At 43.0% G+C, this 14768-nt stretch overlaps 3 protein-coding genes across 3 annotated transcripts; all 3 read left to right on the plus strand. All coding sequences in view use genetic code 11, as the record gives it.

Moving 5' to 3' along the window:
• Positions 1-9492, plus strand: EGR_00599 (LETM1 and EF-hand domain-containing protein; the record flags this gene model as incomplete). Its single annotated transcript, XM_024489848.1, has 13 exons — positions 1-366; positions 403-567; positions 603-746; positions 784-924; positions 968-1171; positions 1244-1471; positions 3569-3812; positions 7304-7344; positions 7694-7978; positions 8047-8481; positions 8544-8786; positions 8861-9040; positions 9400-9492. The coding sequence occupies 13 exons, from the start codon at positions 1-3 to the stop codon at positions 9490-9492; spliced, it is 2769 nt and encodes a 922-aa protein (XP_024355845.1).
• A 1708-nt stretch (positions 9493-11200) lies between these two features.
• Positions 11201-14236, plus strand: EGR_00600 (Endoplasmic reticulum metallopeptidase; the record flags this gene model as incomplete). The annotated part of the gene is made up of 1 exon (XM_024489849.1): positions 11201-14236. One exon carries the CDS (start codon positions 11201-11203, stop codon positions 14234-14236), a length of 3036 nt encoding a protein of 1011 aa, XP_024355846.1.
• A 199-nt stretch (positions 14237-14435) lies between these two features.
• Positions 14436-14744, plus strand: EGR_00601 (Enhancer of rudimentary; the record flags this gene model as incomplete). The annotated part of the gene is made up of 1 exon (XM_024489850.1): positions 14436-14744. The coding sequence occupies one exon, from the start codon at positions 14436-14438 to the stop codon at positions 14742-14744; it is 309 nt and encodes a 102-aa protein (XP_024355847.1).
• Positions 14745-14768: the final 24 nt, after the last annotated feature.

The following is a 14768-nucleotide window of genomic DNA, read 5'->3' on the forward strand; positions in this document are numbered from 1 at the left end:
ATGAGCTGCAGACATGTGGCTGGTTTTGGGCATGCAAGTGGAGTTTTGATCGGCTTGAGAAGAAGTCACGTTTTTGTGCACGGATATGCCTTGAACAGAACTACGCCTTATGTAACCGCAAGACAGGTTTTCGAAAAGACCGCAATGAGTCTTAATTATGAGTTCAAATTGGATTTCCATACATCCTTTATTTTGAGCGAGCTGGAAGTCATCTCAAGCAAATCATCAACATCTAGTATTCCGATGCCACCGACTACCGGGATTCCACTCCCCAACTCTTCAGACAAATCGCAAACTGCATCACTGAAGGAACCGACCCCTGCTCCGGTGGCATCACAGTCTCCTGGAAATAACCCACAAAAGGCTGTAACTTACAATTTCAAACCTTCTATCAGCATGTAGGTTGAACCCAAAAAACCTAAGAAATCATTTTTGGTAAAATTTAAAGAAGAACTCATCCATTACTACCATGGCTTTCGCCTTCTTGGCTTGGAGACGATAATTGCTGGCGGTATATGCCTCCGTCTACTAACTGGGAAGACCCTAACCCGGCGTGAAAGGAACCAGGTTTGAATTTTCACCTCATTTACGAAATCCCTAAGCTGGTTCGGACGGTGGCTGATATATTCCGACTGGTGCCATTCGCTGTTTTCATAATTGTTCCCTTTATGGAACTTTTGTTACCTGTCTATCTCAAATTCTTCCCCTTCATGTTGCCCAGTACTTTCAAGGAGAAGGGAAAGGAGGTTTGCACTTTTATTGGAACTTTCACACTTTTTTTAGGAGGAGAAGGTTCGCCAGCGGCTGAAAGCGAAGCTGGAAGTGGCTCGTTTCTTACAGGAAACCGTTATGCAAACTACCACCAAAACCAGCAAGTCAAAAGATATCCCAACCATTGTCGAGTTTCAGGAGTTTCTGAAAACCGTAAGCCTTAATGTTCCCCTGTTTTTCGAATCATCTGCTCTAGGTCCGACAGTCGGGTCAGCTAGCCGACACTACAGACATCCTCCGTTTTTCCCGTCTCTTCGAAGACCAAGTGACGCTCGATTCTCTGGATCATGCTCAGCTGAAGGCCCTATGCCAACTACTTGAAATTAACTCCATCGGTCCAAGCAATTTTCTTCGCTTCCAGCTGTGGCTCCGGGTTCGTCAACTGCGCACTGAGGACAAGGTGGGCTCTGATAACTTTCTGACCCTTGGATGAGTCTTTCTTACCTAACTGTTTCCCCTTCTTACTTCACAGCTGATCGCCAAGGAGGGTGTTGACCAGATACCATCGTGGGAACTGCAGTCTCTTTCACGTAGCCGCGGCATGCGGTCTCTCGGTCTGACTGAGGGACGGTTGCGTAGTCAACTCAATCAGTGGCTGGAGCTGCACCTGGAGAAGAATGTTCCAATTACATTGCTTCTTCTCTCCCGAGCCATGTACCTGCAGGACACGACTCTTCCACCTGAACGGCAACTTCAGCATGTGAGTCATCCTAATTTCCCATTGAATGCTTATGTCCTTAGCAAGGACCCTAAAAAAATGCGATCTTGGATAGGCTCAAGCGATGTGCACTAGTTTCTGCGGTATTATTTGTTTTCCCTATGGAGTTTTAAGCGCTGGCCAGCAATGATGTTAGTAAATTTTATTGTCGTTTCAACTGGCATCTATTAACGTCTTCTAGACGACTCGCTTGTTGCTGTTACGATACTTCGTCAACCTGGGGTTTTGTTCACAAAATTTTCGCCACCGCTTTCATTGTGGTGGATAATTTTTCATCTTTGTTAAAAAGTCAAAATGATAACCACTTTAACGCATTTGTAAGTTCTACATGTTTTAGAGACAGTAAACAGTGTTCTGGTGTTTGAATGTGCAGGACCTTCACTTTTTGTGCACTCCGAATATGTGCGATTTCGTTTACTAATTCAAAGTATCTGGTACTGTCATAGTGGTCTCGGGACCTAATGTCTCGAGCTGACCCTTTGTAAACGGATAATGATACTCGAATGGCCACTTTTTCCATCCAAAAGTTTGGTACCCAAACAGACTCAGTTCTATTTTTGTATTTCATTGTCATAAAAGGCGTCTGGCACTAATGTATTCTATTACCCTTTTTATGTTTTAGTGAGGTGTATCCACTAATACTTTGAAGGTGATCTTAATTTATTTACGAGCTTTTATCTTGTTTGATTCATCTCTCGTAGCGTTTTGATCTCTTCTTTGTGTTGGGATGTTTTTTTTCTACAATAATCCAATTCTGGGATTATTCCATTTCACACCCTTAGCCTTTTTTAACCCTGAAACCTCGATCCTTCTCTAAATTTTCTTTATTAAAATATCTTGCAGTGTTTATTATTTTTAAATAAATCTGGAATTAGTTGCCTAGTACGCGGTATCACTTGCGTGAGTAGTAATATTTGCGATTCCTGATTTTAATTATCGTCATTTTGTATCGTGCCCTATTGGGGCGGTTTTTTTTTATGGTACTTGGATATTTGTTGTTTGTATAATTTCGCTACATGTCAAAGTGGATTATTGAAACTGTTTTAGAATTTTTGAAGCTGATTATCTGTCCCTTACGAGTTATTTTCCCCTCATTTCACTGACGCTATGCGTCTTGTAGACATGAGACTCTGTTGACATTTTTGCCCGAATTTTTTCCAGTTCTTTTTCCCATCTCTTGACTTTTTATCAGCTATGATGCTTGCAGTTTAACAGTACACGGCGGAGAGAACTATGCTTAGGCCTTTTCAAGGGCTCTTGCGGGTAAAAATGTGGGACTATGTCGACAATATATACTATTTAGTCACTACATGCTTTTATTGAAAACATTAAAAGCGGACGAATTGGGTGTGTTTGAAATCAGGAACAAGCGTTCATTTAAACTACAAAGGATGAATGACGCATAGTAGTGCCTTACATATCCTTCGTAAATCTTGTAAATGTCTTTACATCCCATAACTGTCTAATTGTTTTTTGACATCAGCAGCAATCGTAATTTGGTACAAGAATTATATCTTTGCGAAAAATGACGTATTATTCAATTCTAAAAGGCCCGAGGGAAACTATTCAAATTGACCAGATTGGGACATCCGGTTCAGTTCTCCTAGACGAGCAATTTAGCTCTTTGGGCCTACGAATTTTGGATTTATTTGTGCCCTACAGCAGGTACTTAAAAGGTCTGGAAAAAAATACAATGTCATTTCAATTAAGAAACGTTCATGGCAAGGTGGTTCGTTGGTGTCTTTATGGTGCGCAGTAATAGCTAGACTTCATCTAAGAAACCAAGGGTATTGATTCTGTTTCTCTTGTGGCTATGTCCTATTTGGCATGTTCCGGAGCAGTAATAAAAACCGTTTCTTGGTTCTTCATCGGTCACAAGACCAAATCATGATAGCGGTCTTCTTTCTATACAAGGATTATCCCAGTGCTGCCCTCGGCTATAATAAATGGGAATACTATGATCTATCCTCGTAGAAGTGGGTCTCAACTATAGCATTTGCGAGCCGCAATAAGAAACAATTGTCCACTTTGTAATGTTTCTAAGGGCAGCTTGTGCCATTGGTCTTTCTTCCTTTTTAGGCGATTTCGGTGCTGCCCGATAAGGCGACAGAGGAGGCGGCAGTGAAGGCGGTTGAGTCGACGGAGGATGTGGACCCTAAGACTAAGATGGAGCTCCTGCGCAAGGAGCAGGAGACTATCAAGGCGGAGCGCGCAGCCGCTCGCAAGGCCGCCGAGGGAGAGACACACAAAGTCGTTGAGGTTGGCTCCCAGGATCCCCTTGTCGACAAGGCCAAGCCTCTCGAGTTCAGGTCCTCCGAGGAGCGTAAGTTACCTTTCTCGTCCTCCCCATCGGCAATGGCTGTGTGCAGGTCAAGACGTGAATTTGTCCATTAAGAAGCAGCCCTTTCTACTTCTACCGCTGCTTGCCATACTTTGAAGCCTGTTTTTTTTTCGAGCACTCTCCGACTCGTGGGTTTGGTGGGCCGGCAGGAAAGGGTAACCTGTGGGGAAATTTTGCTTAGTTGAACGTGCATTTTTCAGAATCTCTTTCTACGATTTCCATAGAACTGAAAGTGCCAGGATGTAAATTGCACACGTTTACAAATTAGTTAGTCGGAAGTGTTCAATACAAAAATAAGCAATAATGTACCATTGTAGCCAGGATTTTGCAAGCGATATAAAAGGAGTACATTTTCTTTACGACTGGGTTGCTCGTGAAAACTCGAAAGTCATGCCGATTTTGGGAAAAATGTCATTAGTTTCATTTTGGCTGAATCGAATGAATGTTAATTTATAAAATCGGAAGCTCGGCTTTGTAAACGGTTTACAGACATTTCCAGTTATTTGGCATACTGAATTAAAAAATTTGGAAATTATTGATCGAGAAGACTGCTTTTCTTAAGGGTCGAATAGCGGTACATCTAGTCTGGCGTTCCAACGTCGCGTAATTTCCTTTAAATTCCGATGTTGGGAGTAGTTTCGTGATATTTCTTGCAGTCAAAGCGTTTAGTCGTTGCGCTGAAGTGCAGATGAGAAACAGAGATCTTATCAGAGTTGACCTAAGTATCAACGTAATCAGCGTAACAAATTAATGCTGATTGGATAATCAAGTCGAGAAACTATTTTACTCTGTAATTTGTCTAAGTTCAACTCATTCTACTACTGCATAAATGCGCTTAAGTGACGTCTCTCCAAACTTCAAGCTGTTCCTCTGGAAAGGAGTGTATTCTATTTCTTCGATTCGCTACACGGTTTCGGAAATAGTAGACATTCCTTTGTTATAATTTCCTTCTTCAGTTAACTTGGCTTCCGTGGAACTTCATTCTGGTATATTTTGACGCTGTTATGAACGACGGCTCAAAATTCGGTGACTGATTTGTAAAGGAGCCGGTATATAAGGGAACTAATCAGCTTATTATTTTTTTTTAAAGATGTGTCACTTCCTGGAGAATATTCCAATAGGAAAGTCGAATTAACTGGAAAGGGGATCTGCTGTATCTCATTATGTGATTATTTTTTGTGTAAATGGCTACCAGAAACAGTTGTGATATTGCAATGCAACTTTTTCAAATAATTTTAATTAAAAAATTTGAAATGATTCAAAAGAACTATGAATTCAAGTCATACTTCTGAGTTCCGAATTGATTTGTGCCTTATTATGTGTTTCAAAGCCAGTCAAATCCAAAGGTCTTCATAATAGTGTCATTTGATTCTGAAAACATTCGTATATGCCAATCCATTTTCACATTAAAAATGCATTTAGTTTCTTCCATTGACTTCATCAATGGGCGTGCCGTTATTGATGCTAATTACGAACATCGTGAGCAAGTGCCTTACGTCTTTGGAGTTGTTTTAACGATAATTAACACAGTTAGATTGGGTGATTTCAATTCCGACTAAAATCTTTCTTTAATGTTGCTGCAAAGCGCGATGCTTTTTCCTGAACGCGCTACGACCCAAGTGTAGAAAATGCATTACAACTAATGGAGTAGTCGTCGACTCCTCTAATCTGTTATCCTTTTTCATATCCCCGGTTACCTAATCAGCCACGAAAATTCGCATACCAGTCTCGTTTTTTCCCCTCGGATTCAAATTGTATTCCGTCAACTCCAGGATTATTGCTAAGCAGCAATAGAAAATAGCATTCTAATGTTTGAATGCCTTTTGGAAAAATCCCCAAATTCTTTTTTCAATAAAGTGAAAACGGTAAAGCGCTTCAAACATTATGGGTTGTACTGAATTCGTTCAGGCGATGTTGCTGACATCGGTTTATTAGCTATCCAGTCAACGATAAGACATAAAGGGGAACTGTAACAATGCAAAGTTACCAAAGCAACTACTGGCTCTGCTGAAATTATCAATGCCACCGGTTCTTGAGAGTCAGAAAAATTATACCCCAAAGTGCACCTCATTTGTTTAAAGGTTTTCGGGACAGTGAGCTCAAAAAGTGATGCCACATGAACAACAAGCAGGGGTTATAGATTGGAAAAGTATTTCTTACTGTTTCCAAACCCAAAATATGCGTTGAGGCTTAAAACTAATCACAGATAATATGAAGCTTTTAATGTTCGAATGCTTTCTTTTCCTATAAAAAACTTTGCTAAATGTCGCGTCTCTTCCAAAGCAGTAGTGGAAATGATGCCTCTAGGCTTCCCTTTTTCCAATTTTATTCATAACCAGTGAAAGGCTTGAATTTGGCTAAAATTTTATGCGTGTATAGGTTCATACTCCCGCTTTAGCGGTTGAGCTTCACGTCTTGTTTTTTTTTTTTTGGAAGTGCAAATCGGACTTTTATAACGGTTATTCGTGTCATTCATGCGAATTTCAGCGTGGATGGAATGTTTGATTTCACTGCGTATTTTTGAAAGACATCGGTTTTGATCTTTCGTTGACGTTGTGTATGGATACAAAAGAGTGAATTTCGCCCAATTGACTAGAAAACATTGGTTAATTAAGCTGCTTCAACTAATTCATAACGGAAAACTTATCTAAATAACCGGAAACGTTTCACTCGTCACCTGTGCCATGGTCAGTGAAAAGTACCATCGAATATATGTCTATTCAAAATACCTTGTCCCAACCAGGTTTCTTAAAGTGCGCGTCCCTTTTATGCTCAAGCATATTAAGTGTTTAATTTTGTAAAACTCATTTTAAGAAAGGATTTATTTGAGCAAAACAGAATTCTGTGTGTTCATCATAGTGACCGGGATTTTGAGGAGTGTAGTAATGTTTTGTGAAGTCGTACTCCTCATTTACTTTTTTCACTTTCAACAGGCATTGAGCTATTTCAAGTAATAAACTAGACTGATTGCTTTGAAGATCAGAGAAAAAAGGTTTTGACTTTTCATCTTCCATTTTTTGTGCTTTAGTGATGAACCCACAGTACACTTTATCTCTTTGGGTGAGAAATTGGTGGGAAATTTCGGCATAACATCCGATTTTGTATTGTTTCTGTCTATTTCGCTCAACCTCTCCCATTGTTTTAACTTTGCAACCACCATATTTTAAAAAAAATAGTTTGTATATTTATTCCTACTCTTATATTGTGGTGGCCTCAATAACCTGACCGCGCAAAAGTATTATTTTGGGAATTGCGGAAGCCATCCACTTCACCGGCGTCATTTTACTCTCTTGCACGGCATGCCACTAAGTAAATCTGCCCCTTGGGACAAAAGTTGGCAAGCGCTCCAGCCACCAACTAACTGGGTGATTAAAAAACAGAAACTAATATTTTCCGCCTAAGCATCGGAATTTCTGCGTAAAAACAGCTTCATTAAGCCACGTAACCTAGTATTTCTTTTCTTCCGTTTACAGTGAAGGATGCGGCGGAGAAACTGGTTGGAAAATCCTTGCAGGTAGGAAGTCTTTTTTTACAATAATCGATTTCCCTGCTTTAAACACAAGCTCTGCCTTAGTTCCCGTCTCTACTAGAATCATTCCGTACGCAGATAAAACCCCCCAGGGTCACTTTAAGGCTGCGTGAACCTGGTGTAAGTACCATATTGATGTCTTCACTCAATCGGAGATGGTAAAATCCATGTCACCTCTTTCATTCTAGGAGCAAAAAGGGAGAGAAACTGATTTATTTCATGTTTCTCTGTACTTTGATGACGGCTGCTGTTGATGAGAACTTGGTTTGGGGCACTGGTTGTACACTTGATGGAATATAGTCTTGGGAGCGTTTCCAACTTATTCGCTTTGCAGGAGTCCTTGGAACCGATTGTGCCGCCAGTTAAGCCGTCTCAAACTTCATATACAGCGCCTGAAACCGTTACTCATGCCGCCGAATCCATGAGCACTGGAAAGGCATCCACAGCAGCGCCACCACCGATCGCAACGCCTGTGGGGGTGGAGACGAAGGAGACTTCAAAGACGCACGAAGAAGAGCCGATGGTTTCTTCAAAGGACCTTGACAGCATTAAAGCTGCCATCGGGAGCATGGAGGAGTCAAAGAAGGCCTTACAGGAGGAACATCTTCTTGATCTGAAGGTGAACATCTCCTGCGCTTGTTTGCTCAACGCCATTACCACTAACACCATCTTGTGCCTCTCTTTTAGGCCGACCTTGATGAGGCTGTCAAGCTGCGCCAACAACAGCAAAAGGAGTCGGAGAAGGCCGAAATTGTAGCGGAATTTATAAAGGAAGGGAAGGAAACAAAGGATGAGATGCTTGTCGCTGAAGCAGTGCCTAAATCGGCTCCACCACCACCACCACGGAAATCGGATGAAGAAAAAATAGAGGCAGCTGTAGGAGCGACGGCAGAGGTGAAGAAGAAGATAGAAGCGGAGGAGGTGCCAGAAATGACGCCGAGGGAAGAAGCAGAGGCAGCGGCAAAGGCAGAAGTGAAGGAGAAGATGGCCACAAAGAAGGCAGCCAAGACAGAGAAGGCTGTTAAACGTCTGGGTGCTCATGTGGACCGTCTTTTGGATGAAATCGACGGCTTGGTGGATAAACTACGTGGACAGAAGCAGGACCTTCTGGAGGAGATTCGGGTATGTAACTTGTGCTCTTCTATTCTCCCCCCTCTCCTCTATTATTAATGAGTGGTGAGTAGGCTCATGGGGGCAAGGCAAAGGCAATCGAGACTGAGGCGGACGAGGAGAGACGAAAACAACTCTTTGAGAACATTCGTGCTGATCAGCAGCGCGTGGTTGACATCAACGATGTGTTGGTGTCACTGCAACGGCTACAGAAGGCCTCTGGAAGCGACGCCGAGGCAGTCCAGCGCTGGCAACTCATTCTCGAGGCTCTAGACGAGGACCACGACGGCAAAATCGAGTTCAAACACTTGCTAGCGGTGAGTTGAACTGTTACTATGGGTAATGCGGCGTCTCACCACCTAGCTTGCATTCCATTGTTGTTTCCCCTCAGGTGCTGGAGATGTTTGAGAAGGAGAAGGTGGAGTTGAACACGAGTCAGCTATCTGATGTGGTGGAGATGTTCGAGAAGGAGGACCTTCTGGAAGAGCAGGAGGGTCGGGCGGGGGAAACGAAGGAGGCGACGAATGAGAACAGCGAAACGAGCCAAAAGGCGCCCGGGACTTCGAAGAAGGTAGATAGCACTAAGGTGTAAAAACATCGCTGAAGCATCACTGCTGTGATCCTTACCTCCGTGTATACAGAAAATAAAGCTTTTCCTTTTCCTTAGGCGCTTTTGAGTGAACAGATTCTGTCCTCCTTTGGTTGCATTACTACTAATATGTATATGTACATGACTGCGAATAACCAGGCAAGCGATTACAGACGTCAGTATGCACACTTTTGATTGTAATCGCGTCCACTTGTTTTTTGTGAACCTCACTGGGCAAGCGTTGTATGCTCTGTAAAAAGTGACTGACATGTTTGGAAAAACCCTTTTCATGTCATCCATTTCGTCTAGATGGGACTATCCTGTTTTGTAAAATGTGGTAGCTAGGCAGCTTTAGTAAGAATTTTTGCCTTCCAATGGAATTGATAACCGAAGCCGGTCATACCTGGCCAGTTCGAGCTGCTCCTGAGACCTAATATTATCCTAGTCGAAAACTACACTATAAGCAAAAAGGCGCGGATTCATTGACCAGAGGGTCGTGCTATCCACTTTTTGTAGTTGATTCAGATTCGGAATTGTCAACTACTTTTGCGAATCTGGAAAACAACTTTCACTATTTGTAAGGTACGGAGTATCATTTAGGACAAGAGGACGATTCTGTGTTCAAAACTGAGCCAATACTAGTAGTTTCTGCATCATTTGTGCTATAGCTCTGATATGAGTTGTGTCTAGCTGTTCAAAATCTGCTATCATGACAATTGATTGGCCAAGGTGAGCAAGACAAACTTTTTGTATTCTCTGGAAAGTTATCCTCGAATGCAATGCGTTCAACCTCGAAATCCCCCTTACTTTTAGTGATGAGTAACCTGTGGGCGGGAATCAGTGTATGCGCATGTCACAACTTGCAAAAACTCAATTTGTCTGGTAATGCCATGCTTATTATCAGCGAGAGGGACAGCGTCTAATCTGAGATACCGAAGAATGTGTGCATGCTGCAGTACCAACTGACGGTACTGAACGACTGACATGTTAAACTTGTGGAAAATGAACTAACGGACATAGCGCTTTGACAATTTTTAGCTAGGCTGTATGTTTACTCAAGCGGCATTGCCTAGGGGCATACCAATAACCTACTAACTGCTCTGTACAGTTGAAAGTGTTTTCCCGACTTCCAGGAAGACTTGAAGCACTACTAATACATTCATAAAGGTATTTTACATCAGCACCTGCTTAGGGAGACAAAGTTTGAAACAGAATGCCGTGAGGCGTAGCAGATTAAGGTAAGACATGTTTTAGTTGACGTGGCACATCTTACCAAGTGTAATAATTGACTCAATCAGAAATTTTGATTTTTTGCATGTCAGGCTCTTATGTGGAGCGAAACTCATCGGTATCCGCTTCCCTATTCCTAGCGTTCCTAGACAAGCCCGGTTGATTAGCTTTGGACATCTTTATTAAAGGTGACAAGATGGAGAGGAAAGATACAATGTTCAAGAAGGAGGGGAGCCGCAGTCACTAGGTGAGGGAGAGGACGATCCGGTCACGAGACTCGAATTTCCTGATTGCCTCCTCCCTGAAAGGTACATTAAAACAACATAAGTATTACACTTATTTCCGCAAGTCGTTGCATTTTTGAATAAAATGAGCGTACACCTTGAGACTGAAGGAGTCTGCGGAACAGTTATCAAATGAAGATCAATCAAACTTCAAAGGTGACAAATACTTTGTTTTAAAATAAAGCAAGCAAACAATCGAGGAAAAGTAAGGCGCAACAATCTGTAGAGTGCAACCTTACTATGTTCGTCCCAAGTTTTAGTAAAGTTTTATCCAGCAAATAGATCTGTCACCATATTAGTAAATCAGTGTAATTAAGCAAAAACTTTATCCTAATGGTATAAAAAATGACTCAATTTCCTATTTAACGCAACTAGGCGTTATCATCAACAAGTTTTGGAATACGACTTTCATAATGTTCATAGATATCTAGAGGACTTTGGATTTTGTCTAATATATTTTATTTTTAATATGCGCATTTTCTCAACATTCTTTTTATTTTCTTGCAAGTAACTGACACAATTGACCGCTAATTAAAACAATTGAGGCGGTTGTTAGTTGTGAGTCTTGTTTGGGCGCCCATTTCTGCGCTGTTCTATCTGTGGGCTTTGATATGATCCGGCGTTTATAATGGAAGTGCGGAGGAGGAATTTGGTCTCAGAAGGATCACAGAATACCGGCTCTTCGACCACATCCGGCAGCGATACGGAGAGTCGTTCCTTGCTCGCCGTAGACCATCCTCAAGCATCAGTTCACTTATGGGATTGGGTTGTGGTTTTTGGCCTTATATTATTCTTGGTTGTTTTTATACCTCTGCATTCAACTTCTTGCGGAGACTTTGTCCCCAGTGGAACTGACCCCAATTCCACCTTTCAGGAGCTCTTTGCCCGAAAACATCTACAGTATGTTACAAGGTTGGGCCCCCGTACCGGCGGTTCGATTAACAATGAAATTCATGCTCGAAAATACCTCCTATCTGAAATCCAGAAGGTTGTTGAATTGGCCCAGTCTTCTGGGCTCGTCGCTGACCTCGATGAACAGATCGCTCGCCCATCATCCTTTAAAACCCATGTTCACATAACATCTTACGCTAACATTCCGAATCTCCTTCTTCGTTTGCGTGATCCTCGCGTCAAAGGCGATTCGGCCGCACGTTCGGTTTTGGTTAACTGTCATTACGACACGGCTCCGCAAAGCCCTGGTGCATCTGATGCCTTTGTTGGATGCGCCAATTCTCTCGAAGTGGCTCGTATTCTTGCAGGTGGTGGCACTACATTAAGGAACAACATTATTTTCCTCTTCAACTCTGCCGAAGAGAATATTCTGCCTGCCAGCCATGCATTCATAACACAGCATCCCTGGGCTGAAGAAGTGGCTGTCTTCATCAATCTGGAAGGCGCGGGGGCTGGTGGCAAACTGCTGGTCTTTCAAAGTGGCCCCGGACCAGCAAGCTCAGCTCTCATTCAGTTTTACTCATCTACAGCTCGCTATCCATTTGCCTCTGTGGTGGGAGAGGAGGTGTTTCATTTTGGCTTCATTCCATCCGATACGGATTTTCGAATATTTAGAGATTATGGGTTGATTCCGGGTTTGGATCTAGCCTACATTGGCAATGGGTATGCATACCACACATGTCATGATATCGAAGAACGCATTTCGCCATCGTGTTTGCATTTGGCTGGAGATAATCTTTTGCAGCTTGTCAAGTTGATGGCTCAGGATCCCAGCGTTAACAGAATGAAGAAATTGGAACGCTCAAATGAGCCAAAAGTGGAAAATGAAATAATTTTCTCTCCTGAGGGTGGCTTGGGCAACATACACGCTTTTTCCAATGCTCAAGTAGAGTCTAACTTTGCTCGATATGTGTACTTTGACGTGCTGGGGTATTTTATTTTGAGCTACCCGTGGTTTGTCGGTCGAATGATTCATTGGAGTGTCTTTATTGTAATTCTGCTTTGGATCTTTTTATCCCAGAAGTCTGGAGGCGGTAGCCACAGTGGTCTATTCCTCGCAACCTTAATCCAGACGCTATTTTTTATCACTGGTCATCTCTTTTCTCTTCTTGTTGGTTACGTGATTCATATGTACGGTTGTCGAATGTCGTGGTACACCAACAAGTGCAATCTTTTCGGTCTCTATCTTCTGCCACTGCTTTCCTACTTCTTATTCTACCATTCCGTACTTTTAAAAATTCCATCTGGTTCGCTTTGGCACTTACCCGGATTGCGATATTTGCTTCAACGCAGCCTATGGTTCGATACTACTTCCATTAAGACTCTAGTTATCGAAAATGACTTTTTTAAAGGCAGCGTTCTTGTCATGAGTATTATGACTTTAATCGCTCTGTGTTATAATAGCCCTGCGTCTTACGTTCCCCTATTTTGGTGCCTTCTCGCTACAGTTTTTCGCTTCATTTATTTTATGATGTTTGGAAGGACTGGTGTTTGTTATGTTGCCAAAGTTCTTTTGGTGCTTCTTCCTCCCTTGGTAATATTTCACATCTCCTCCGTATATACACTCTTTGAAGTTTTCATACCTATCATGGGTCGCTCTGGGCATGAAGCACAACCGGATGTTATCATAGGCGGCCTTGTGGCTTTTTCGTCTGTCCCTGTACTGATGTTTTGCGCGGATTCTGTTCATCTAACATCGTCTGAAACCTCTCGTGTACTTCGACGAATTACAATCAACGGATGCATAAGTTTCATTATTATTGTGCATACTTCCTTCCTGGGTTTCCCCTACACTGTAATGCCTGATAACAACCGACATTTGGTGCCGCCTAGTCAACAACGCGTTGCTGTTTTTCATACTAATCGCTGGTTCAGTGAAAGCCCTCTTAATTCGACCGTCACCCGCGAGGACTCTGGTCTCTTCATTTTTCCACTGGATGCTAACCGATTCCGCTACTACCACCATCCACCCTCTCCAGCTCCGAACCCCTTCATGCTTCGTTTCCAGCAGTATTTATCCTCTGAACCGTCAGAGACTTTCTACTTCCCTGAAATCGAGCAGATGGAGCCATTTACTTTCCATCACACTGTGCCCTATTGTGGCGTGCCAGTACTCTACCCCCTATTGAATGCTTTTGATACCATCTATTATATTCCCGCTCCGAAGCACAACTCGCCTTCAACCGGTTTCGCAATTACCGAACGTCACCAGGAGGCCTCGTCTGATGGTGTTCAACTGGTAAATCTTACTGTTTCCATTGACTCGAGTGCTCCACTCACCCAGCTCTATCTACGAACTGCGCCTGACTATGTCCGACTCACTCGTTGGTCATTCGCTCCTGAGCAGGCTTGTCCCCAGCCTGTGCCGATTCCACGCGGAACGTCCCACCAAACCGATGCCGATGGACCTAGATCAGCGCACTTTTACATCAACCACATTGACCCCTCAGTGGCCACCTCAAGGACAGGTCAATGGGCTCAGCCGTGGGTTTTCTGGCTCCAGTTTTCCGTCTACCCTGTCTCACTCAACCCTGATCTCTCCGACTCTAATGTTGGTGTGGACATTGCTGTAGTCAGCCAGTATATGGATGAAAGTGTCCCCCAAGGTGTGTCCGATCCGATGCGCCGAATTTTGCACCGTTTGCCACAATGGGCTGTCGCTTCTCACTGGCTTTCATCCTACAACCACACTCGCTTGCTCCTGCTAAGTTGATTTCGCTCAGTTCTTGCTTCTCCCCGCTTTCTTCCTTCCTGTCTCCTTGTGATAGATACTAATTGTCATTATTTTCAATAATAGAAAACATTCTACTTGTTAATCTTACGTTTTGATTATTCTTACAGTATATTCATGCTTCGTTAGTTATGTCTTGTCCGTAGTGTTTGTAATAAGGGTGGGTTTTCTGCTTCCCTAGATGTCGCACACAATACTTTTGGTGCAGCAGCAAGTAAAGAAGCCGGAGTCACGAGTTTGGGCGGACTACGAGACGTTGAATCAGTGCCTCGAGGGCGTATGTAAGATATACGAGGAGCAGCTTAAACAGCAGAACCCCACGGCGCCCACAATCACTTACGACATCTCACAACTCTTCAAGTTCATTGATCAACTGGCTGACCTCAGTTGCTTGGAGTTCCATCCTGCCACTGGTACCTACGTGCCCCATACCAAGGATTGGATCAAGGAGAACATCTATGCACTTCTACGTAATCAGGCGGGTCAGTGAAAAACCTCTGCGGCCTCGATGCTT

The sequence above is a fragment of the Echinococcus granulosus genome, assembly GCF_000524195.1.
Source record: "Echinococcus granulosus chromosome Unknown EG_S00002, whole genome shotgun sequence".
Classification (NCBI taxonomy): Eukaryota; Metazoa; Platyhelminthes; class Cestoda; order Cyclophyllidea; family Taeniidae; genus Echinococcus; species Echinococcus granulosus.